Here is a 27,331-nt window from a genome sequence, read left to right as displayed (position 1 = left end):
AGTGTGTGCAGGAGGGTTTCCTGAAACAATATGTTGACAGGCCAACAAGAGGTGAGGCCACGTTGGATTTGGTTTTGGGTAATGAACCAGGCCAGGTGTTGGATTTGGAGGTAGGAGAGCACTTTGGGGACAGTGACCACAATTCGGTGACGTTTACGTTAATGATGGAAAGGGATAAGTATACACCGCAGGGCAAGAGTTATAGCTGGGGGAAGGGCAATTATGATGCCATTAGACGTGACTTGGGGGGGATAAGGTGGAGAAGTAGGCTGCAAGTGTTGGGCACACTGGATAAGTGGGGCTTGTTCAAGGATCAGCTACTGCGTGTTCTTGATAAGTATGTACCGGTCAAACAGGGAGGAAGGCGTCGAGCGAGGGAACCGTGGTTTACCAAGGAAGTGGAATCTCTTGTTAAGAGGAAGAAGGAGGCCTATGTGAAGATGAAGTGTGAAGTTTCGGTTGGGGCGTTGGATAGTTACAAGGTAGCGAGGAAGGATCGAAAGAGAGAGCTAAGACGAGCAAGGAGGGGACATGAGAAGTATTTGGCAGGAAGGATCAAGGAAAACCCAAAAGCTTTCTATAGGTATGTCAGGAATAAGCGAATGACTCGGGAAAGAGTAGGACCAGTCAAGGACAGGGATGGGAAATTGTGTGTGGAGTCTGAAGAGATAGGCGAGATACTAAATGAATATTTTTCGTCAGTATTCACTCAGGAAAAAGATAATGTTGTGGAGGAGAATGCTGAGCCCCAGGCTAATAGAATAGATGGCATTGAGGTACGTAGGGAAGAGGTGTTGGCAATTCTGGACAGGCTGAAAATAGATAAGTCCCCGGGACCTGATGGGATTTATCCTAGGATTCTCTGGGAGGCCAGGGAAGAGATTGCTGGACCTTTGGCTTTGATTTTTATGTCATCATTGGCTACAGGAATAGTGCCAGAGGACTGGAGGACAGCAAATGTGGTCCCGTTGTTCAAAAAGGGGAGCAGAGACAACCCCGGCAACTATAGACCGGTGAGCCTCACGTCTGTTGTGGGTAAAGTCTTGGAGGGGATTATAAGAGACAAGATTTATAATCATCTAGATAGGAATAATATGATCAGGGATAGTCAGCATGGCTTTGTGAAGGGTAGGTCATGCCTCACAAACCTTATTGAGTTCTTTGAGAAGGTGACTGAACAGGTAGACGAGGGTAGAGCAGTTGATGTGGTGTATATGGATTTCAGCAAAGCGTTTGATAAGGTTCCCCATGGTAGGCTATTGCAAAAAATACGGAGGCTGGGGATTGAGGGTGATTTAGAGATGTGGATCAGAAATTGGCTAGCTGAAAGAAGACAGAGGGTGGTGGTTGATGGGAAATGTTCAGAATGGAGTACAGTCACAAGTGGAGTACCACAAGGATCTGTTCTGGGGCCGTTGCTGTTTGTCATTTTTATCAATGACCTAGAGGAAGGCGCAGAAGGGTGGGTGAGTAAATTTGCAGACGATACTAAAGTCGGTGGTGTTGTCGATAGTGTGGAAGGATGTAGCAGGTTACAGAGGGATATAGATAAGCTGCAGAGCTGGGCTGAGAGGTGGCAAATGGAGTTTAATGTAGAGAAGTGTGAGGTGATTCACTTTGGAAGGAATAACAGGAATGCGGAACATTTGGCTAATGGTAAAGTTCTTGAAAGTGTGGATGAGCAGAGGGATCTAGGTGTCCATGTACATAGATCCCTGAAAGTTGCCACCCAGGTTGATAGGGTTGTGAAGAAGGCCTATGGAGTGTTGGCCTTTATTGGTAGAGGGATTGAGTTCCGGAGTCGGGAGGTCACGTTGCAGCTGTACAGAACTCTGGTACGGCCGCATTTGGAGTATTGCATGCAGTTCTGGTCACCGCATTATAGGAAGGACGTGGAGGCTTTGGAGCGGGTGCAGAGGAGATTTACCAGGATGTTGCCTGGTATGGAGGGAAAATCTTATGAGGAAAGGCTGATGGACTTGAGGTTGTTTTCGTTGGAGAGAAGAAGGTTAAGAGGAGACTTAATAGAGGCATACAAAATGATCAGGGGGTTGGATAGGGTGGACAGTGAGAGCCTTCTCCCGCGGATGGATATGGCTGGCACGAGGGGACATAACTTTAAACTGAGGGGTAATAGATATAGGACAGAGGTCAGAGGTAGGTTCTTTACGCAAAGAGTAGTGAGGCCGTGGAATGCCCTACCTGCTACAGTAGTGAACTCGCCAACATTGAGGGCATTTAAAAGTTTATTGGATAAACATATGGATGATAATGGCATAGTGTAGGTTAGATGGCTTTTGTTTCGGTGCAACATCGTGGGCCGAAGGGCCTGGACTGCGCTGTATTGTTCTATGTTCTATGTTCTATGGTCTCGGCAATGTATCGCACTTCGGGACATCCTTTCCTGCAGCCTATGAGGAAGACAGCGTTGACCGAGTCGCACGAGTATGTACCGCGTACCTGGTGGGTAGTGTTCTCACGTGTAATGGTGGTACCCATGTTGATGATCTCTTATTGAGATGGGTACCACCATTGCACGTAAGAACACCACCCACAAGGTACGCGGTACATACTCGTGCGACTCGGCCAACGTTGTCTACCTCATACGCTGCAGGAAAAGATGTCCCGAAGCGTGGTACATTGGCGAGACCATGCAGATGCTGCAACAATGGATGAACGGACATCACGCAACAATCGCCAGGTAGGAATGTTCCTTTCCAGTCGGAGAACACTTCAGCAGTCAAAAGCATTCAGCCTCTGATCTCTGGGTAAGAGTTCTTCAAGGCAGCCTTCAGGACGCACGACAACGCAGAATCGCCGAGCAGAAACTTATAGCCAAGTTCCACACACATGAGTGCGGCCTCAACCGGGACCTGGGATTTATGTCGCATTACATTCACCCCCCACCATCTGGCCTGGGTTTGGGAAATCCTAACAATTGTCCTGGCTTGAGACAATTCACACCTCTTTAACCTGGGGTTACCCATCTCTCTGACTCTGTAAAGACTTAATTACCTTCAAATGCTCGCATTCAAAGTATCGTCTTGCATCTTTGACTCTGTCTATATAAATGTTCCTGGAACCTACCTCTTAATTCACCTGAGGAAGGGGCAGTGCTCCGAAAGCTAGTGATTTGAAACAAACTTGTTGGACTTTAACCTGGTGTTGTAAGACTTCTTACTGAGCATCTGTGGAGGGAGAGACAGAGTGAACGTTTCGAGTCTGGCTGACTTCTTCAGAGAGGGAGAAATGTGAGGTTATATATAAAACGCATCTACAAAAGTAACTTGAAACAAATGAGCAACTGGGAGAAGCTTGCACTCTTTCTCTTAGAGGCAACAATATGTGGGGTCAAAAATGTCCAACTGATGCAGTTTGCAATGATCTTTTGTGGTTTTGCCAGGAGCATGTTGTTCGGGTGGAGTAGGAGCAGCTCGATTCTGTATCTAATCGCGTTCCAGCTAACCTTGGAACTCCTGTTGGTGACAATAAGCGTGGAAAATGCACTCTTTCAATCCTTAGAACTAAGAGTTGGAGAAAATGTCATAATTTGAAGAAAAAAAAATCTATGATCGGGTGGAAAAACGTTTTTACGCAGAGGGTAATGGGAGTCTGGAATTCGCTGCCCAAGTTGGTGGTAGAGGCCGAAACCCTGAACGCTTTTTAAAAAGTGCTGTAAGCTACAGGGCTATGGAATGGGTGCAGGAAGGTGGAATTAGAAAGGGCACCTGGGTAAACTTGGGCTGGCATGGACAAGATGGGCCGAATGGCCTCCTTCTGTGCTGTAACTTTTCTATGGTTCTTTAAAATGTCATTTTAGGATTGTATTCACAGTCCATTTTGATGAAGATAAATATTTGAATCTAGTGAATAGAAAATTCTATCAACTGGTACAGTTTTGGATTTGATTGCCAAGATCGAACACAATTACACAGCACATATATTAATCTGTTGAAGTCAAGACTTTTTGTATTGAAAGTTTAATTTACTTAAAACACAATGTAATTTAATGGACTGACCTGTGCAGTGAAGAAAGCAGGAGTCAGGGACCCTGAAGGAAGTGCTGGGCTGTTGAGGGCAATGGAACCGGCATCAGTGTTGGTAATGATTAAAGGTGGGGCCGGAATCTCCAGGCCTTTAGGTTTCTTAGCCTTTGGAAGATGAATCTGTCTCTGCTCAGCCAGACAAGGCGATTTGGCCTTTGACCCTGACGAGAGGTTTAGGGGCTGAATAGGCTGTTCTGAATCATAGGCGTCAAGTTCGATAATGCAAGCCTTCTGGTATCCTGATGAGGCAGTGCTATTTGAAGATGATGAAGCAACAGGAGATGGATGTGATGATAAAGGGGGCGAAGTTTTCGAGGTGAGAGCTGTGAAGAAAGTCGACGCAACCATGGCTTCTGGTGAAGGAGAATGTGACGAAGGAACTGAGACAATGGGCATGGTAACAGGCCTCTCACTTTTATTTGTTACAAATCTTATAACAGTCCTGACCTCCTCAGGGGTAGGTTTCCTTGCAACTTTCTCTTCTGGCTTTTCCATTTTGATTGACTTGAAAAAGTCTGACCTGTTCTGCAAAGAGTTAATAGTGAAAGAAGTATATAACCCAGAGTGGATATAATCATTGCGACTGGGACTTCTGCTGGTAGACAATGTGATTTGCTGATGGTCTCTGCTCTCTGAAATAGACTGGGTGTCACTATCCCCGAGCAAACCGCTTTCCCGACTGGATTCCAGTGAGTGGGGATCCATTTTTAAAATGTCTGGAAATGAGACGAATTTGTAAACAAACTTCTGCCCAATCACCTTCTTAATAATATTCTGTGGAGGGAAAGGAAAGAATAACTTATTCAATTTTGAATCACTTGGTATGATATTTAAACCACTCGTGTCTGGTAGAAAAACCAATCGACTGAAGTACATAAAATGATGGAGGAAGAGCCAAATCGCAGAGATTTTCTCCAGGTTCTCCCACTCCACCAGAGTAACTCTGTTCTCAAGGAGAAACCAGGAGCGGGATTCTCCCATCCTCCGCCGGGCCGTAGAATCACTGGGGTGGGGGGGGGGGGAGGCGGCGTGAATCCCACCCCAGCGCCGGTTTTCCAGCAGTGGCGGGAATCGGGCCACTCCAGTTGGGGGCCGTTGGCCGCGCCCCCCCCCCCCCCCCCCCCCCCCCGGCGATTCTACGGGCCACGATGGGCCGAGTGGCCGCCCGTATTCGGTGGGTCCCGCCGGCGTAAAGTACACCAGGTCCGTACTGGCGGCACTTGGCTCTGCGGGCGGCCTGCGGCGTCCTCGGGGGGGGCGCGGGGGGATCTGGCCCCGGGGGGGAGGGGCCCCCATGGTGGCCTGGCCCGCGATCGGGGTCTACCGATCCGCGGGGGGGCCTGTGCTGTGGGAGTACTCTTTCCCTCCGTGCCAGCCAGTTTAACGATCCGCCATGGCCGGCGCGGAGAAGAACCCGCCTGCGCATGTGCTGGGATGACGCCAGCACACGCTGGCGCTCCCGTGCATGCGCCAACTCGCGCTGGCCGGCGGAAGCCCTTCGGCACCGGCTGGCGCGATGCCAAGCCCTTCGCTGCTGGCCTAGCCGCTGAAGGTGCGGAGGAGTCGTTCACGCCACTCCTCGGCGCCGGTACGGCTCGCCCCGCCGGTTTGGGGAGAATCCCATCCCAGGTCACCACCAACTGCAGAGCAGGAGAACTCTCAATGAAACCCAGGAATTCGGTGGAACCGTGTGATGGAATGGCCAGCTTGCATGCAGGGAACACCCAGGTGAACAGTGGAAAGTGCTACTGTGGGCAGGAGTCAGGTGTTGTCAAACAATGCGGGACACCGGAGCACATTGCAGACCAGTTGTCATCATCCTTCCTCCCATCAGCCATACCCACTGTTACTGCCAACCCAGGGCCCAGTGCGTCCAATATGTATCACGGAGGGGGTTGCAGACTGGGGGGGGGGGGGCGGGGGGGGGGGGGGGGGGGGGGGGGGGGGATTGCGGTGTCCATGCCCCTGGCCAGTTCCCCCCATTCCAGTCGGTGAACCTGGAGGCGATCAGTTTCCCGTCCATGTTGACCCTGGCGCACATGTGCGGCCTCCCGTGCCTGCCCAGGCCCCATGTCCTGCCTATCCTCCACACATCCTCCTCATCGGACGAGGCCTGCCGTTAATCCTCCTCCTCCAGCACATCGCCCCTCTGCTGCGTGATGTTGTGCAGGACGCAGCAGGCTACCACGATGCAACCCTCCCAGCTCTATACTGGAGGGCCCTCCATACCTGGACACCGCCCCAGTCCCATGGGGGCATCCCCGGCAGGGTCCTACCCAGCCAGCCCGGCAAGTGTCAGGACCGGCAGCCCACGGTCCGCCGCTCCATGTCCTCTCCCTCATCAGCCATGGCACCTGTTTCTTGATTTTTAAAAGCACAAGTGAACCTCGCTGTCAGAATTCCTCCCAGTGGAAGCAGAGAATTGCAGTGGCCCCGGAGAAAACCGGGTCAGGCTCACTAATCATATGCAAACGGCGTTTACTGTACATGCAAAGTGGATCGATTGGCACTGGAGAATTGCGATTTGGCATGAAACCGGCGTCCGTCACGATTTCGGCATCAAAACTGATTCTCCGCCCTTGCCAAATTTTGGCATCCGCTAAGGGAGAATCCTGACCATGAATTCAGATCTCACCAAGCAGCATGGGGGAAATTTACATGTAATTAATTAAATAATTCATAGAATCATATCATAGAATCTACGGCACGGAAACAGAGGCCCTTCAGCTCAAACTGGTCCATACCAACCAAAAAGCCCATCTAAGCTAACCGCATATAGAATAATTTCATAGTCCAGATTAGAAAATGGTCACCATGTAAGTACCAATTGTTGTAAAACCCTATCTGGTTCACTAATGTCCTTTAGGGAAGGACATCTGCAATCCTTACCCAGTCTGGCCGACATGTAACTCCAGATACACAGCAATGTGGTTAATTTAACTGCTCCTCTGAAATGGCTGGGCAAACCACTCAGTTTTACTCTGGGTGGGAGACATCAATGTCCTTGGCCAAGAGTGGCTCGGTACCATCACTGCTGGTCGAGCTGACCGAGTCCTAAAGGACATAACTGCTCGGCTGGGTCTGTGGCAGGTGGTGAGGGCACCAACAAGAGAGAAAAACATACCTGACCTCATCTTCACCAACCTGCCTGCCGCAGATTCATCTGTCCATGACAGTAAGGGTATGAGTTTCCACCGCAGAGTCCTGTGGATACGAAGTCCCATCTTCACATTGAGCATACCCTCCATCGGGTTGTGTGGCACTACCCACTCAAGACTGGGCAGCCATGAAGCACTGTGGGCCGTCAGTTGCAACAGAATTATACTCATTTCCCAATATGTCCCCCACTCTACCATTACCAGCAAGTTAGGGATTCAGCGCTAGTTAATTGAAGAGTGCAGGAGGGCATGCCAGGAGTAGCGAGTCGGCACCAGCCCTTGGAAAGAGGAACATTGTACGTTAACATTTCCCAATCTATGGCCATTTTAATAACACTCTGCCATTATCTTCTTCCTCCCACAGTGGATAACCTCACACTTTATCCACATTGTACTGCATGTGCCATGTATTTGCCCACCCACTCAACTTGTCTAAATCACCATGAAGCTTCTTTTCTTCCTCCTCAGCACTCACAGTCCCACCAAATTTGAGTCGTCAGCAAACTTGGAAATATTACATTTGCTTCCCTCATCCAAATCATCGATATATGCGAATAGCTGGGGCCCAAACACTGATCCCTTTGGGACCACACTAATTACCGTCTGCCAGTCTGGAAAAAAAACATTTATTCCTACTCTGTTTTATTATTATATTACCTCCAATCCCATGTGCTTTAATTTTGCACACACACAGGGCCCCCATCGAGGGTGGACGTACTAATGCCCTGAGCTTGGGTTATTTCCAACTGAACAGGGTTACAAGACAGGGGTGCCCATTGTTTCCGCTTTTGTTTGCCTTAGAAATCGAGCCACTGGCCATTGTGTTGAGGTCGTCTACCAGATGGAGGGGAATATAGCATGGGGGGAGGGATCATAGGTTGTCCTTAAATCTCACTTAAATAACTATTTTGGGTTGATTTAAATTACTATTTTTAAGTTGATTTAAATAACTTTTAAAATTTTAATTAAATAACTTTTTAAATTTCAATTAAATAACATTTTAATTTCAATTAAATAACTATTTAATTTGTTGTAAGATCAAGCAAGATAAATACTCAGGGATAAAGCTAATTAAATAGTACACGGAGATTGGATTTAATCTGACACAAAAACATTTTAAGTTTAATTTTACAGGTTTAATTTAAAGGAAAGATTCATGGCAGGACAGCTCCAAGGTGTGGTCTGCTCCTCCTGCTCGATGTGGCAGGCTGGGGACAGTTCCAGTCCCCAGGGTCAGCATGTGTGCAGAAAGTGTGTCCAGTTACAGCTCCTGGAAGCTCACGTTTCAGAGCTGGAGCGACAGCTGGAGACAGTGTGGAGCATCAGTGAGTCGGAGAGCATCGTGGATAGCACATATAGAGAGGTGGTCACACCGCAGGCTCAGGCTCCGCTGGCAGGAAGGGAATGGATGACCACCAGACAGAGAAAGAGAACGAGGCAGGTAGTGCTGGAATCTCCTGTGGCCATTCCCCTACTGAACAGATATACCGCTTTGGATACTGTTGAGGGGAATGGCCTCTCAGGGGAAAACAGCAACAGCCAAACTTGTGGCACCACGGTTGGTTCTGCTGCAGAGGGGAGGGGTGATAAGTGTGACAGTGCAATAGTTATAGGGGATTCAATTGTAAGGGGAATAGACAGGCGTTTCAATGGCCGCAAACGAGACTCCAGGATGGTATGTTGCCTCCCTGGTGCTAGGATCAAGGATGTCTCGAAGCGGGTACAGGACATTCTGGAGGGGGAGGGTGAACAGCCAGTGGTCATGGTACACATCGGTACAAACGACATAGGTAAAAAAAGGGATGAGGTCCTAAAAGCAGAATAAAGGGAGCTAGGAAGGCAGTTAAGAAATCGGACCTCGAAAGTAGTGATCTCAGGATTACTACCAGTGCCACGTGCTAGTCAGAGTAGATATGACAGGATATATAGGATGAATACATGGCTGAAAGGATGATTTCTGGGGGAGGGTTTCAGATTCCTGGGGCATTGGGATCAGTTATGGGGGAGGTGGGATCTGTACAAACTGGACGGGTTACACCTGGGCAGGACTGGAACTGATATCCTCGGGGGGGTATTTGCTAGAGCGGTTGGGGAGTGTTGAAATTAATGTGGCAGGGGGATGGGAAACGATGCAGGAAGTCGAAAGGTAGTAAAACAAGGGCAGAAACAAATGGCAGTAAGGGCGAAAATGTAAGGCAGAGAGGCCATAGTCAAAAATCAAAACGGGCGACAGTACAAGGTACAGTGACTGAGGGGAGCTCGGTGAATAGGCCCAGTAATACTAAAAGGAATAAAACGGGAAGTAAAAAAATAAATGGAAAGCGACGCGGCAGGATGTTACATGAAGATATGGGTTCAACGACAAGGAAAATTAGGAGAAACATTAAGAGGAAAAATAACTTAGGAGAGGTTACTGATCATAGAACATGGAACATTACAGCGCAGTACAGACCCTTCGGCCCTCGATGTTGCGCCGACCTGTGAAACTAATCTAAAGCCTATCTACAGTATTCCATTATCATCCATATTTTTATCCAATGACCATTTAAATGCCCTTAGTGTTGGCGAGTCCACGACTGTTGCAGGCAGGGCATTCCACACCCCACTACTCTCTGAGTAAAGAACCTACCACTGACACCTGTCCTATATCTATCTCCCCTCAATTTAAAGCTATGTCCCATTGTGCTAGCCATCACCATCTGAGGAAAAAGGCTCTCACTGTCCACCCTATCTAATCCTTTGATCATCTTGTATGCTTCAATTAAGTCACCTCTTAACCTTCTTCTCTCTAACGAAAACAGCCTTAAGTCGCTCAGCCTTTCCTCATAAGATCTTCCCTCCATACCAGGCAACATCCTGGTAAATCTCCTCTGCACCCTTTCCAATGCTTTCACATCCTTCCTATAATGCGGCGAACAGAACTGCACGAATAGTCCAAATGCGGCCGCACCAGAGTTTTGTACACCTGCAACATGACCTCATGGATCCGAAACTCAATCCCTCTACCAATAAAACCTAACACACCGTACGCCATCTTAACAATCAGCCTGGGTGGCAACTTTCAGGGATCTATGTACATGGACACCGAGATCTCTCTGCTCATCCACACTACCAAGAATCTTACCATTAGCCCAGTACTCTGCATTCCTGTTACTCCTTCCAAAATGAATCACCTCACATTTTTCTGCATCAAACGCCATTTGCCACCTCTCAGCCCAGCTCTGCAACTTATCTATGTTTCTCTGTAACCTGCAACATCCTTCCGCACTGTCCACAACTCCACCGACTTTAGAGTCATCTGCAAATTTACTCACCCATCCTTCTACGCCCTCCTCCAGGTAATTTATAAAAATGACAAACAGCAGTGGCCCCAAAACAGATCCTTGTGGTACACCACTAGTAACTCAACTCCAGGCTGAACATTGCCCATCAACCACCACCCTCTAACTTCTTACAGCTAGCCAATTTCTGATCCAAACTGCTAAATCACCCTGAATCCCATGCCTCCGTATTTTCTGCAATAGCCTACCATGGGGAACTTTATCAAATGCTTTACTGAAATCCATATACGCCACATCAACTGCTTTACCCTCGTCTAACTGTTTAGTCACCTTCTCAAAGAACTCAATAAGGTTTGTGAGGCACAACCTACCCTTCACAAAACCATGTTGACTATCTCTAATCAAATTATTCCTTTCTAGATGATTATAAATCCTATCTCTTATAAACCTTTTCAAGACTTTGCCCACAACAGAAGTAAGGCTCACTGGTCTATAGTTACCGGGGTTGTCTCTACTACCCTTCTTGAACAAGGGGACAACATTTGCTATCCTCCAGTCTTCTGGCACTATTTCTGTCGACAATGACACACAAAGATCAAAGCCAAAGGCTCAGCAATCTCCTCCCTAGCTTCCCAGAGAATCCTAGGATAAATCCCATCCGGCCATGGGGACTTATCTATTTTCACACTTTCCAGAATTGCTAACACCTCCTCCTTATGAACCTCAAGCCCGTCTAGTTTAGTAGGCTGTATCTCAGTGTTCTCCTCGACAAATTTGTCTTTTTCCTGTGTGAATACTGCCGAAAAATATTCATTTATCACCTCTCCTATCTCCTCGGACTCCATGCACAACTTCCCACTACTGTCCTTAACTGGCCCTATTCTTACCCTAGTCATTCTTTTATTCCTCACATACCTATAGAAAGCTTTAGGGTTATCCTTGATCCTACCTACCAAAGACTTCTCATGTCCCCTCCTGGCTCTTCTTAGCTCTCTCTTTAGGTCCTTCCTAGCTAACTTGTAACTCTCGAGCGTCCTAACTGAACCTTCACGTCTCATCTTTACATGAGCCTCCTTCTTCCTCTTGATAAGTGATTCAACTACTTTAGTAAACCACGGTTCCCTCGCACGACCACTTCCTCCCTGCCTGACAGGTACATACTTATCAAGGACACGCAGTAGCTGTTCCTTGAACAAGCTCCACATTTCAATTGTGCCCATCCCCTGCAGTTTCCTTCCCCATCCTATGCATCCTAAGTCATCGCATCATAATTGCCTTTCCCACAGCTATAACTCTTGCGCTGCGGTATATACCTATCCCTTTCCATCGCTAAAGTAAATGTAACCGAATTGTGGTCACTATCACCAAAGTGCTCACCCACCTCAAAATCCAACACCTGGCCTGGTTCATTACCCAGTACTAAATTCAATGTGGCCTCGCCTCTTATTGGCTTATCTACATACTCTGTCAGGAAACCCTCTTGCACACACTGGACAAAAACAGACCCATCTAAAGTACTCAAACTATAGCGTTTCCAGTCAATATTTGGAAAGTTAAAGTCCCCCATAACAACTACCTGTTACTTTCGCTCCTATCCAGAATCATCTTTGCAATCCTTTCCTCTACATCTCTGGAACTTTTTGGAGGCCTATAGAAAACTCCCAACAGGGTGACCTCTCCTTTCCTGTTTCTAACCTTAGCCCATACTACCTCAGTAGACGAGTCCTCATCAAACGTCCTTTCTGCCACCACAATACTGTGTTAAGATTCAAAACAGAGGTATAAAAGCCAACATAAGTGTACTTCACCTTAATGCTCGTAGTATTCATTATAAGGTAATTGAGTTGATGGCGCAAATCATCGTGAATGACTATGATTTAGTGGCCATTACTGAAACATGGTGAAAGGATGGTCAGGACTGGGAGTTAAATATCCACGGGAACGACAGAGTGGATGGTAAAGGAGGTGGTGTAGCTCTGTTATTTAAGGATGACATCCGGGCAATAGTAAGGGATGACATCGGTGCTATGGAGGATAAGGTTGAATCCATTTGGGTGGAAATCAGGACTAGTAAGGCGAAAAAGTCACTGATAGGAGTAGTCTCTGGGCCACCAAATAGTAACATTATGGTGGGGCAGGCAATAAATAAAGAAATAACTGATGCATGTAGAAATGGTACAGCAGTTATCATGGGGGATTATAATCTACATGTCGATTGGTTTAACCAGGTCGGTCAAGTCAGCCTTGAGGAGGAGTTTATAGAATGTATCCGCGATAGTTTCCTAGAACAGTATGTAATAGAACCTACGAGGGAGCAAGCGGTCCTAGATCTGGTCCTGTGTAATGAGACAGGATTGATTAATGATCTCATAGTTAGGGATCCTCTCGGAAGGAGCGATCATAATATGGTGGAATTTTAAATATAGATGGAGGGTGAGAAGGTAAAATCAAACACTCGTGTTTTGTGCTTATACAAAGGAGATTACAATGGGATGAGAGACGAGCTAGCTAAGGTAGACTGGGAGCAAAGACTTTATGGTGAAACAGTTGAGGAACAGTGCAGAACCTTCCAAGCGATTTTTTTACAGTGCTCAGCAAAGGTTTATACCAACAAAAATGAAGGACGGTAGAAAGAGGGAAAATCGACCGTGGATATCTAAGGAAATAAGGGAGAGTATCAAATTGAAGGAAAAAGCATACAAAGTGGCAAAGATTAGTGGGAGACTAGAGGACTGGGAAATCTTTAGGGGGCAACAGAAAGCTACTAAAAAAGCTATAAAGAAGAGTAAGATAGATTATGAGAGTAAACTTGCTCAGAATATAAAAACAGACAGTAAAAATTTCTACAAATATGTAAAACAAAAAAGAGTGGCTAAGGTAAATATTGGTCCTTTCGGGGGTGAGAAGGGAGATTTAATAATGGGAGATGAGGAAATGGCTGAGGAACTGAACAGGTTTTTTGGGTCGGTCTTCACAGTGGAAGACACAAATAACATGCCAGTGACTGATGGAAATCAGGCTATGACAGCTGAGGATCTTGAGATGATTGTTGTCACTAAGGAAGTAGTGATGGGCAAGCTAATGGGGCTAAAGGTAGACAAGTCTCCTGGCCCTGATGGAATGTACCCCAGAGTGCTAAAAGAGCTGGCTAGGGAAATTGCAAATGCACTAGTGATAATTTACCAAAATTCACTAGACTCTGGGGTGGTCCCGGCGGATTGGAAATTAGCAAACGTAACACCACTGTTTAAAAAGGAGGTTGGCAGAAAGCGGGTAATTATAGGCCAGTTAGCTTAACTTCGGTAGCAGGGAAGATGCTGGAATCTATCATCAAGGAAAAAATAGCGAGGCATCTGGATGGAAAATGGAATTTTGTCCTTCATTGCTAGAGGGATGGAGTTTAAGACTAGGGAGGTTCTGCTGCAATTGTATAAGGTGTTAGTGAGGCCACACCTGGAGTATTGTGTTCAGTTTTGGTCTCATTACCTGAGAAAGGACGTACTGGCGCTGGAGGGTGTGCAGAGGAGATTCACTAGGTTAATCCCAGAGCTGAAGAAGTTGTATTACGAGGATAGGTTGAGTAGACTGGGACTGTACTCGTTGGAATTTAGAAGGATGCGGGGGGGATCTTATAGAAATGTATAAAATTATGAAGGGAATAGATAGGATAGATGCGGGCAGGTGGGCACTGGCGGGTGAAAGCAGAACTAGGGGGCATAGCCTCAAAATAAGGGGAAGTAGATTTAGGGCTGATCTTAGGAGGAACGTCTTCACCCAAAGGGTTGTGAATCTATGGAATTCCTTGCCCAGTGAAGCAGTTGAGGTTCCTTCATTAAATGTTTTTAAGATAGATAGTTTTTTGAAGAATAACGGGATTAAGGGTTATGGTGTTCGGGCCGGAAAGTGGAGCTGAGTCCACACAAGATCAGCCATGATCTCATTGAATGGCGGAGCAGGCTCGAGGGGCCAGATGGCCTACTCCTGCTCCTAGTTCTTATGTTCTTATATTGAATAAACTAATGGGATTAAAGGCAGATTAGTCTCCGGGACCTGTGGCCTGCACCCTCGGGTATTAAAGAAGGTGGTAGCAGAGATAGTGGATGCATTGGTTAAGATATTTCAAAATATCCTGGATTCTGGAAAGGTCCCGGTGGATTGAAAACACATTAATGTGATGCCTCTATTCAAAAAGGGAGAGTGGCAAAAAGTAGGAAACTATAGGCCGGTTAGCTTGACATCTGTGGTGGGGAACTTGCTGGAATCAATCATTAAGGAGGAGATAACTGAACATTTGGAAAGACAAATAATAATAATAATCTTTATAGTCACAAGTAGGCTTACATTAACACTGCAATGAAGTTACTGTGAAAAGCCCTTAGTCGTCACATTCTGCCGCCTGTTCGGGCACACAGAGGGAGAATTCAGAATGTCCAAATTACCTAATAGCACGTCTTTCGGGACTTGTGGGAGGAAACCGGAGCACCCGGAGGAAACCCACGCAGGCACATGGAGAATGTGCAGACTCCACACAGGTAGTGACCCAAGCTGGGAATTGAACCTGAGACCTTGGCACTGTGAAGCCAATAGTGCTGACCACTATGCTACCGTGCTGCCCAAAACTCAATCCACCATTGTCAGCATGATGTTAGAAAGTCTTGTTTGACAAACCTGCTTGAGTTCTTTGAGGACGTAACCAGCAAGGTGCATAATGGAGAACCTGTGGATGTGGTCTATCTGGACTTCCAGAAGGCGTTTGACAAGGTGCCATATAAAAGACTGAGCCAGAAGGTGAGATCTCAGGGGTTTGGGGGTAGAGTACTAGAATGGATTGAGGATTGGCTGACTGACAGAAAGCAGAGGGTCGGGATAAATGGATCGATCCTTCTTTGGCTGGTGAACTCTAACCAGTGGAGTGCCGCAGGCTTCAGTCCTCTGATCAACTGTTTACAATCTAAATGATCTGCAAGCAGGGACAGAGTGTAACATAGCAAAATTTGCAGATGATACTAAAATAGGTTGAAAAGTAGGCAGTGAAAAGGAGGTAAAGGGTTTACAGTCTTATATAAAAGGTTAGGCGAATAGGCCAAAATTTGGCAGATGGAGTTCAATGTGGTATGTGTGAGGTTATCCATTTTGGCCAAAAAATGAAAAAGCAAGTTATTATCTAAATGGAGGGCAGATTCGAGATGTATCTGGACAGAGGCTCTGGGTATCTTTGTTCATGAATCGCAGAAAGTCGGTTTGCAAGTACAGCATGTAACAAAAAAGGCAAATGGAATTTTAGTGTTTATTGGAAAAGGACTGGAGTATTAAAGTAGAGCAGTGTTGTTGTAATTGTATAGGGTGTTGGTGAGACCACATCTGATCTCCTTATTTGGGGAAGAATGTGATGGCATTGGAGGCAGTTCAGAGATGGTTCACTAGATTGATTCCGGGGAAGAAAGGATTGACGTATGAGGAGAGATTGAACAGCTTGGGCTTATACTCGCTGGAGTTTAGAAGATTGAGAGGGGATCTGATCGAAGTATAAAAAATACTAAGAAGGATTGATAAAAGTAAACGTTAACCAAATATTCCCCCTTGTGGGGCAATCTAGAACAAGAGGTCACAGATATAGGTTGAGAGATGGTAGATTTAAAACTGAGATAAGGAGGAACTACTTCTCGCAGAGGGTGGTGAATTTGTGAAACTCGCTTCCCCATAGTGCGGTGGAGTCTGAATCTTTAAATAGTCTCAAGAAGGAAATATTTCTGATTTTTAGAACGGGTTAAAGGGTTTTGGGGAACAGGCAAGGAGGTGGATTTAAGACCAGGAACAGATCAGCCATGATCTGATTGAAATGCGGAGTTTGCCTGAAGGGCCGAATTGCTTACTCCTGCTCCTAATTCCTACATTCCTATAGGCGGATGATCTGTTGGTATATACTATGGACCCTCTCTCCAATGTGGGGGAGATAATGGAGCTGCTCAGGAAATTTGGCTCCTTTTCGGGGTACAAGCTGAATTTGGGCAAGAGTGTACATTTTCTGGTGACACACCCGGGGAGGGGAGCCGATCTGGAGAGGCTGCCGTTTTGTCAGGTCAAGACTAGCTTCCGGAATCTGAGTTTTGGGGTGGCCCAAGACGGGACTACGCTTCATAAACCTGAACTGAAACTTAAACTTTCTGGCCTGGTGATTGGGGTAATGGCCAATTTGAAACGGTGGGATCTGCTCGCACTGACCTTATGGGCAAGGGAACAGATGGTGAAGGTGAATATTTTCCTGAGGTTTTTGTTTTTGTTTCAGTGTCTCCCAGTCTTTCTTCCCAAGGCTTTCCTTTGCAAGGTTAATAAAGTGGTATCTACTCGGGAGGGTTTAAACTAGTATGGCAGGGGGGTGGGCACGGGAGCAATAGGTCAGAAGGTGAGAGCATTGAGGGAGAACTAGGGAATAGGGACAGTGTGGCTCTGAGGCAGAGCAGACAGGGAGAAGTTGCTGAACACAGCGGGTCTGGTGGCCTGAAGTGCATATGTTTTAATGCAAGAAGTATTACGGGTAAGGCAGATGAACTTAGAGCTTGGATTAGTACTTGGAACTATGATGTTGTTGCCATTACAGAGACCTGGTTGAGGGAAGGGCAGGATTGGCAGCTAAACGTTCCAGGATTTAGATGTTTCAGGCGGGATAGAGGGGGATGTAAAAGGGGAGGCGGAGTTGCGCTACTGGTTCGGGAGAATATCACAGCTGTACTGCGGGGGGAGGACACCTCAGAGGGAAGTGAGGCTATATGGGTAGAGATCAGGAATAAGAAGGGTGCAGTCACAATGTTGGGGGTTTATTACAGGCCTCCCAACAGCCAGCGGGAGATAGAGGAGCAGATAGGTAGACAGATTTTGGAAAAGAGTAAAAACAACAGGGTTGTGGTGATGGGAGACTTCAACTTCCCCAATATTGACTGGGACTCACTTAGTGCCAGGGGCTTAGACGGGGCGGGGTTTGTAAGGAGCATCCAGGAGGGCTTCTTAAAACAATATGTAGACAGTCCAACTAGAGAAGGGGCGGTACTGGACCTGGTATTGGGGAATGAGCCCGGCCAGGTGGTAGATGTTTCAGTAGGGGAGCATTTTGGTAACAGTGACCACAATTCAGTAAGTTTTAAAGTACTGGTGGAAAAGGATAAGAGTGGTCCTAGGATGATGTGCAAAATTGGGGGAAGGCTAATTATAACAATATTAGGCGGGAACTGAAGAACATAGATTGGGGGCGGATGTTTGAGGGCAAATCAACATCTGACATGTGGGAGGCTTTCAAGTGTCAGTGAAAGGAATTCAGGACCGGCATGTTCCTGTGAGGAAGAAGGATAAATACGGCAATTTTTGGGAACCTTGGATAACGAGAGATATTGTAGGCCTCGTCAAAAAGAAAAAGGAGGCATTTGTCAGGGCTAAAAGGCTGGGAACAGACGAAGCCTGCGTGGAATATAAGGAAAGTAGGGAGGAACTTAAGCAAAGAGTCAGGAGGGCTAGAAGGGGTCACGAAAAGTCATTGGCAAATAGGGTTAAGGAAAATCCCAAGGCTTTTTACACGTACATAAAAAGCAAGAGGGTAGCCAGGGAAAGGGTTGGCCCACTGAAGGATAGGCAAGGGAATCTATGTGTGGAGCCAGAGGAAATGGGCGAGGTACTAAATGAATACTTTGCATCAGTATTCACCAAAGAGAAGAAATTGGTAGATGTTGAGTCTGGAGAAGGGTGTGTAGATAGCCTGGGTCACATTGAGATCCAAAAAGACGAGGTGTTGGGTGTCTTAAAAAATATTAAGGTAGATAAGTCCCCAGGGCCTGATGGGATCTACCCCAGAATACTGAAGGAGGCTGGAGAGGAAATTGCTGAGGCCTTGACAGAAATCTTTGGATCCTCACTGTCTTCAGGGGATGTCCCGGAGGACTGGAGAATAGCCAATGTTGTTCCTCTGTTTAAGAAGGGTAGCAAGGATAATCCCGGGAACTACAGGCCGGTGAGCCTTAGTTCAGTGGTAGGGAAATTACTGGAGAGAATTCTTCGGGACAGGACCTACTCCCATTTGGAAGCAAATGGACGTATTAGTGAGAGGCAGCACGGTTTTGTGAAGGGAAGGTCGTGTCTCACTAACTTGATAGAGTTTTTCGAGGAGGTCACTAAGATGATTGCTGCAGGTAGGGCAGTGGATGTTGTCTATATGGACTTCAGTTAAGCCTTTGACAAGGTCCCTCATGGTAGACTAGTACAAAAGGTGAAGTCACACGGGATCAGGGGTGAGCTGGCAAGGTGGATACAGAACTGGCTAGGTCATAGAAGGCAGAGAGTAGCAATGGAAGGATGCTTTTCTAATTGGAGGGCTGTGACCAGTGGTGTTCCACAGGGATCAGTGCTGGGACCTTTGCTCTTTGTAGTATATATAAATGATTTGGAGGAAAATGTAACTAGTCTGATGAGTAAGTTTGCAGACGACACAAAGGTTGGTGGAATTGCGGATAGCGATGAGGACTGTCAGAGGATACAGCAGGATTTAGATTGTTTGAAGACTTGGGCGGAGAGATGGCAGATGTATTTTAATCCGGACAAATGTGAGGTAATGCATTTTGGAAGGTCTAATACAGGTAGGGAATATACAGGGAATGGTAGAACCCTCAAGAGTATTGAAAGTCAAAGAGATCTAGGAGTACAGGTCCACAGGTCATTGAAAGGGGCAACACAGGTGGAGTAGGTAGTCAAGAAGGCATACGGCATGCTTGCCTTCATTGGCCGGGGCATTGAGTATAAGAATTGGCAAGTCATGTTGCAGCTGTATAGAATCTTAGTTGGGCCACACTTGGAGTATAGTGTTCAATTCTGGTCGCCACACTACCAGAAGGATGTGGAGGCTTTAGAGAGGGTGCAGAAGAGATTTACCAGAATGTTGCCTGGTATGGAGGGCATTAGCTATGATGAGAGGTTAAATAAACTCGGTTTGTTCTCACTGGAACGAAGGAGGTTGAGGGGAGACCTGATAGAGGTCTACAAAATTATGAGGGGCATAGACAGAGTGGATAGTCAGAGGCTTTTCCCCAGGGTAGAGGGGTCAATTACTAGGGGGCAAAGGTTTAAGGTGAGAGGGGCAAGGTTTAGAGTAGATGTACGAGGCAAGTGTTTTTACACAGAGGGTAGTGGGTGCCTGGAACTACCTACCGGAGGTGGTGGTGGAAGCAGGGACGATAGTGACATTTAAGGGGCATCTTGACAAATACATGAATAGGATGGGAATAGAGGGATACGGATCCAGGAAGTGGAGAAGATTGTAGTTTAGTTGGGCAGCATGGTCGGCACGGGCTTGGAGGGCCGAAGGGCCTGTTCCTGTGCTGTACATTTCTTTGTTCTTTGTACTTATGTTTGAGCTGGTAATACTCCTCTGGTTCATAGGATGTTTTTGCAAAGGGATAGGCAGTCAGGTGGGGGGGGGGGGGGGGGGGCATTGGTATTACATAATCTGTTATGCTGTTTCCAGGTGGCAAATATTGATGAGGTGTGGGTGGTTCAAGGATCTTGACTCTCTATGGGGATGGATAGATGAGATTTCATGCATTGGGTCGGGTCTGAGGGCCTTGGTTACTGCACCACTCCCGTTCTCCCCTGCTAGATTTTCTTCGAGCCCGGTGATAATAGCTACTTTGAGGGTTTGGAATCAGTTTGAGCAGCACTTTAAACTGTGTTCTGTGTCACTGCTGGCTCTGATTTGCAGCAACCATAGGTTTGTGCTGTCTGGCTCAGATACATCGTTTAGGGTATGTGAGAGGGAGGGGTTGGACAGGTTTAGAGACATATTTCTGGAGGTTCCCCGGTCTAGATGGGTTGTTAGAGAAGTTCCAGCTCCTGCGAGGGAATGTTTTCAGGTGTGCAATTATTTATACAAAGAGCTGCCTTCATTTCCCCTAGTATCGTCGCCTTCGATGATGGACAGGGTCCTGTCCTTTGCCGGGTTGGGCAGATGTTGTCAACGGAGCAGGCATCGTTAAAGGAAGTGGGAGGGGAGCTGGGTTTGGTCTTTGTGGGGGAGTGTGGACAGAGGCTCTTCACACGGTCAACTTTACATCCTCCTGTGTGAGGTTAAGGCTGATCCTGTTCAAGGTGGGACACAGGGTGCACCTGACTAGGGTTCATGTGAGTCGGTTCTTCTCATAGGTGGAGGATAGGAGTGAGCGGTGCTCTAGGGGGATGGCAAATCATACGCACATGTTTTGCTCTTGCCCCAAGCTTGTTAGTTTCTGGGTCTCCTTTTCTGATACAATGTCATGGATTTTGGGTGTTCAGTGGAGCTGTGCCTGTTGGTGGCCATTTTTGGAGTATTGGACTTGAGGACAGATGTCCTACCCTTCATCTCACTAATAGTCCGAAGGGGAGTTTTGCGTGGGTGGAGGTCCCCATTCCCACCAAAAGCCTCAGCTTGGTTGGGGAACCTGATGGAATTTTTGCACCTGGAGAAGATCAAGTGTACCATGAGGGGATCGGTGGAAGGATTCTACTCGAGGTGACAGTCTTCATCTCCTTTTTCAGGGAACTAATTACTGTCAGCTGAGGGTTGTCTTTTTAGTTTGTATAAGGTTTTGTTTTCTTTGTAGGGAGGGGAGAGGGGATTGGGGAGACTGGTGCACTTCGAGAATAATATGATGTTGGGATTTGTTGCAGTATTGTGTTTATTATGAAAATTTTGATTGAATAAAAATATACACTTTTTGCCCACTAACCTCTTATGTGGAACATTATCAGGAGCCTTCTGAAAATCCAAATGCACCATATCCACTGGTTCACCCTTATCAATTCTACTAGTTACATCCTCAAATAAACTCCAGAAAGTTTATGAAACATGATTTCCTTTTCATACATCCATGTTGTCACTGACTAATCCTGTTGATATTTTCTAAATGTCCCATTAACACATCCTTTATAATAGACTCGACCAATCCCTACTACTGTTAGGATAAAGGCTATGGGCCCTGACAATATTCTGGCAATAGCACTGAAGACTCCAGAACTTGTTGCGCCCTTGGACAAACTGTATCAGCACAGCTCCAACACTGTATCTACCCAGCAATGTGGAAAATTGCTCATGCATGTGCTGTGTTAGGAAATAATCTTGAGTAATTTTGTTTGTATTTATGTATGTTCGGAATAAGGCATAGCTTTAAATTTAAGCTTAAGCTACATTTCCTCATTTTTAAAGTTGCCTGTAAATGAAATGAAATGAAAATTGCTTATTGTCACAAGTAGGCTTCAAATGAAGTTACTGTGAAAAGCCCCTAGTCACCACATTCCGGCACCTGTTCGGGGAGGATGGTACAGGAATCGAACCGTGCTGCTGGCCTGCCTTGGTCTGCTTTCAAAGCCAGCGATTTAGCCCTGTGCTAAACAGCCCCTGCATCTGTGGGTGTTTACATGCTTGCATTGAAATAAAGTTTTGAAGACCATAAAAAACTGGGATGTTGCTGAGTAACAGGGGCCCACACACAAAAGTAGGAGCAGTTAGTTCAGCTGAGGGACTTCAGTACAGTAGGAAGCAGGATTCCACAGACATTGCCTGCACGGGCAGTACAGCACGGAGGTTCAAAAAGCAAGTCCCAGAAACCCAAGAAAAAAGTGCCAGAAACCAGAGAAGGAAGAGCAAATTCCAAGAAGAACCTCTGGTCAAAGGAACAAAGAACAGGAATCTGGAAAAAAGGTTCTGTTCGGTTAAGTTGAGAGTGAGGAGCAGTGAGACTCCCAGGTAAAGATAGGGCTGCAAGGTGCAGAACTGAGATGTCGGCTTGCGAGAAACCAAAGATCTAACACGACCAGAAGGTTGGTGAATCCTTATTGCAGGCCTGTGAAGTAGTGGTGTTCTGTTAGAATGGCTGGGTATCTGAGAGGGAGTACAAAATGTGCTGCTTGAATGAATGTAGAGTGCAGTGCAGAAGGAGGCCATTCGGCCCATCGAGTCTGCACCAACCCACTTCAGCCCCCACTTCCACCTTATCCCCATAACCCCCTCCTAACCTTTTTGGTCACTAAGGGCAATTTATCATAGCCAATCCACCTAACCTGCACATCTTTGGACTGTGGGAGGAAACCAGAGCACCCGGAGGAAACCCACGCAGACACGGGGAGAACGTGCAGACTCCGCACAGACAGTGACCCAGCGGGGAATCGAACCTGGGACCCTGGCGCTGGGAAGCCACAGTGCTATCCACTTGTGCTACTGTGCAGAGTTCCTCAGGGTAGTGTCCCAGAATGGAATGCACATGGTGATCCCAGGATGGAATATCAGAAGGAGAGGTTGAAACCTTGGAGGTGGACCTAGGTGAAAACATCCGAGAGAAGTGTTGTTCCATCCTGGGATCTGACTTGTCCAGTAGTAACATCAGCTGGGATTGTAATAAAAAGAAGGACAAATCCAACCCAGCCAATTACCAACCCATCAGTCTACTCTTGATCATCAGTTAAAGTGGTGGAAGTTGTCATTAACAGTTTTATCAAGCAGTATTTGCTTAATAATAACCTGCTCACTGACTCTCGGTTTCGATTTGTCAGGGTCACTCAGCTCCTGACCTCATTACAACCTTGGTTAAAACATGGACAAAAGAGTTGAACGCTAGAGGTGATGCGAGAGTGACTGCCCTTGACATCAAGGCAGCATTTGACCGTGTATGGCATCAAGGAGCCCTAAGCTAAACTGGAGTCAATGGGAATTAGGGGGGAAACCCTCTGTTGGTTGGATTCATACCTGGACACAAAGGAAGATGGTTGTGGTTTTTGGAGGGTAGTCATCTCAGCTCCAGGACATAACTGCAGAGTTCCTCAGGGTAGTGTCCTAGGCCCAAACATCTTCAGCTGCTTTATCAATGACCTCCCTTCCATCATAAGGAAGGTCAGAAAGGGGGTTGCTGATGATTTCACAATATTCAACACCATTCGCGATGACTCAGATACCGAAGCAGTCATTTTTAAATAGAGCAATACCTGGACAATATCCAGGCTTGGGCAGACAAGTGATAAGTAGCATTTGTGCCACACAAGTGCCAGACAATGACCATCTCAAACAAGAGATGATTTAACCATCTCCGCTTGATATTAAGTGGCATTACCATCACTGAATCCCCCACAATCAACATCCTGGGGTTACCCTGGACCAGAAACTGAACTGGACCAGCCATATAAATACTGTGGTTACAAGAGCAGGTCAGGGGCTAGGAAGTGAGTAACTCACCTCCTGACTCCAAAAAGACTGTCCACCATTTACAAGACACAAGTCAGGAGTGTAATGGAATACTCGCCATTTGCCTGGATGAGTGCAGCTCGAACAACACTCAAGGAGCTTGCCACCATCCAGGACAAAGCAGCCCGCTTGATTGCTCTCCCTTCCACAAACATTCAACCCCTCCACCACCACTGATGTACTGTAGCAGCCATGTGTACCATCTTCAAGATGTACACAAGAACTCACCAAGTTTCCTTGGACAGCACCTTTCAAACCCCCGATCTCCACCATCTGGAAGGACAAGGGCAGCAGATACCTGGGAACTGCACCATCTGCAAGTTTCCCTCCAAGCCACACACCATCCTCACTTGGAAATATATCGCCGTTCCTACACTGTCGCTGGGTCAAAATCCTGCAACTCCCCCACTAACAGCACTGTTGCTGTACCTACACCACATGGACTGCAACAGTTCAACAAGGCATCTTCTGAAGGGCAATTAGGGATGGACAATAAATGTTGGCCAAGCCAGCACCGGCCACAACCGAAGAGTGAATAAAATATGTTCCAAACTCTGAGTTGTGAAATGTTTCTTTAGATTGTTGTTTTCAGTTTACTTCATTCCATAAATGATTGAAACTTAAATAAATGTAATTCAAACTTACCATCATCAATACCTTAATATATAAGCCTTTGGCAGCAAATTACTTTGTATAATCTTTTCTATTTAGTTAGAGGTTAAACAACCTCACTTGAAGAAAGATTTCTGTTCGAATGTGGTTTAAAAGATGCACGTAGCGATTTTTAAAAAAACTTGCTGAAAGATCTCGGGCGAGATTCTCCATTTGGGATACTGTTTTCCCGCCGGGGGAAAATTGTAACTGATTTACCTTCCCCCGGGCGGGTTTCTCTATTGAGGGGATCCCTGGGGGAGGGTCTCACTATTGAGTGGATCCCTGGGGACCTCTCTCATGAGGGGATCTGTGGGTGGGGGTGGGGGGGGGGTTCCCTATTGATGGGATCCCTGGGGGGTCTCTCTATTGAGGGGATCCCTGGGGGTCTCTCTATTGAGGGGATCCCTGGGGGTGGGTCTCCCTATTGAAAGAATACCTGGGGGGAGGTTCCCTATTGAGGGGATCCCTGGGGGAGTCTCTCTATTGAGGGGATCCTTGGGGGGGGGTCTCTCTTTTGAGGTGATCCTGGGGGTGGGGGGTCTCTCTTTTGAGGTGATCCTGGGGGTGGGGGGTCTCTCTGTTGAGGGGATCTCTGGGGGTGGGGGGGAGCTGTCCTATTGAGGGGATCCCTGGAGGGGGAGTTGAGAGGAGGGTCTGGTAGAGGGGTGGTCGGTCATGCATTAGGGAGGGGGGCCCTCGGATGGACTCGGGTGGCCCTCTGATGCAGCTCCCCAAGGCGCTACCCCTTTGGCCCACCACAAGGTCTACATCAGGTTCATGTTTGATGGTACCTGCAGTAATCCCCACCCCCGTGATTCCCAGCACGGAGGGCTGGAGAATAGTGCACCCGGCCCACTAAATGGATGCAAATGGGTCATTAAGACCTATTTGCATTAATTTACATCCTCCAGCTGGCACGCCGACATGAACCCCGATCCTGCCTCTAGTATGGGTAGGAGCATCGTAATCCGATGGCGCCGCCGACGCCTGCTACCGGTGGCGCCTGGCGGAGAATCCAGGTGCTCACCTCAGCTCATGTACAGTGTTTTGGGCTTTAGAGTGGTTTCACAGGTCGGCGCAACATTGAGGGCCGAAGGGCCTGTACTGCGCTGTAATGTTCTATGTTCTATGTTTTGTCTGGACAGTGAGATACTGACTATTGTCAGTAGAGGGCAGCAAACCTCACAGAAACATTAAAATCTTTGTGGGTAGAACAGGGTAAACATGGAGAGATTATGTACCCTGACTGGAGAACCGAGAACCTGGCATCACATCGCAGAGTAAAAGATTCTGACAAAAAGTCTGTGGACTCGAAACATTGATTCTCTTTCTGTTGTGGTAGATGTTGGCAGACCTGCTGCGATTTTTCCAGTGCCCTTTGTTCTTGTTTCAGAATAAAGGATGATCATTTCCAACTGAGCAGAGAAAAATGTTCTTCACGGATAAATTTCTTCATTCAAAGGGATGTGAAACTTTGGAATTTTCAACCCAGAGAGCTCAGTCATTGATTATATTTAAGACAGACATCAATAGATTGTTGGATATTTAAAGAATGAAGGGGTATGGTATGCGGATAAGGCACATTGTGTAGTTGAGATACAATTAAGGAATGATCTTGCAGAATGGCTTTTGCAGGCTCGAGGGGCTTATTGACCCTCCTCATTCTTATATTCTGATGTTCTTCAATCCTGACAATGTCTGTCAGAGACTGACCAGCTCCTGCTTTCAGACTCCACCTTAGAGATGTTTCCTTCCTCTCCCTTTGTTGAATCTCCTGGCACCTTGTGTGACTGACAGGAAAGTTGTTAATCTGAACTCAATCTCCCAAACAGGATGAAATGTGAACAGCTGATCCGGAAAGAACACCCCCTTTCCTTTCTGCCTCCCTCTTTGCGGGGAATCACATCAGCAGGATGCAGAGATCAGAAACTTACCGGAATATCACAACGGACTCCTCTGCCGTTGGCACAGCCACATTCTACATGACCAAATCCGCAATATTCTGCACTCCATCCACAAAGTACTGCACCCCATCCCCAATATACAGCACTCCATCCTCAATGTACTGCAACCCATCCCCAATATACTGCACCCCATCCCCAATATACTGCAACCCATCCCCAATATACTGCAACCCATCCCCAATATACTGCACACCATCCTCAATATACTGCACCCCATCCCCAATACACTGCACCCCATCCCCAATATACTGCACCCCATCCCCAATATACTGCACCCCATCCCCAATATACTGCACCCCATCCTCAATATACTGCAAACCCATCCCCAATATACTGCACCCCATCCCCAATATACTGCACACCATCCTCAATATACTGCAACCCCATCCCCAATATACTGCACCCCATCCCCAATATACTGCACCCCATCCCCAATATACTGCACCCCATCCCCAATACACTGCACCCCATCCCCAATATACTGCAACCCTATCCCCAATATACTGCATCCCATCCCCAATATACTGCAACCCTATCCCCAATATACTGCAACCCTATCCCCCAACATACAGCAACCTCACCCCCAATATACTGCATCCCATCCCCAATATACTGCACCCCATCCCCAATATACTGCACACCATCCCCAATATACTGCACCCCATCCCCAATATACTGCAACCCTATCCCCAATATACTGCACCCCATCCCCAATATACTGCACCCCATCCCCAATATACTGCAACCTCACCCCCAATATACTGCAACCTCATCCCCAATATACTGCACCCCATCCCCAATATACTGCTCCACATCTCCAATGTACTGCACCCCATCCCCAATATACTGCAATCGTACCCCCAACATACTGCAACCTCACCCCCAATATACTGCATCCCATCCCCAATATACTGCACACCATCCCCAATATACTGCACCCCATCCCCAATATACTGCAAGCCTATCCCCAATATACTGCACCCCA

General features: G+C 47.0%; 1 protein-coding gene across 2 annotated transcripts in view; it reads right to left on the bottom strand.

Annotated features, from left to right (window-relative positions):
• Positions 1–27,331, bottom strand: part of elk3 (ETS transcription factor ELK3) — a 150,670-nt gene that overhangs the window by 34,534 nt on the left and 88,805 nt on the right. For both annotated transcript variants that reach the window (XM_072471933.1, XM_072471932.1), the window contains exon 3: positions 4,020–4,820. In XM_072471933.1, the coding sequence (XP_072328034.1) occupies positions 4,020–4,820 (801 nt within the window). The remainder of the gene's footprint in view (positions 1–4,019; positions 4,821–27,331) is intronic.

The sequence above is a fragment of the Scyliorhinus torazame genome, chromosome 13 (genome assembly GCF_047496885.1).
Source record: "Scyliorhinus torazame isolate Kashiwa2021f chromosome 13, sScyTor2.1, whole genome shotgun sequence".
In the NCBI taxonomy this organism is placed as follows: Eukaryota; Metazoa; Chordata; class Chondrichthyes; order Carcharhiniformes; family Scyliorhinidae; genus Scyliorhinus; species Scyliorhinus torazame.
Note: the sequence above shows the minus strand (reverse complement) of the source record. Positions and strands in the feature narration are given on the sequence as shown.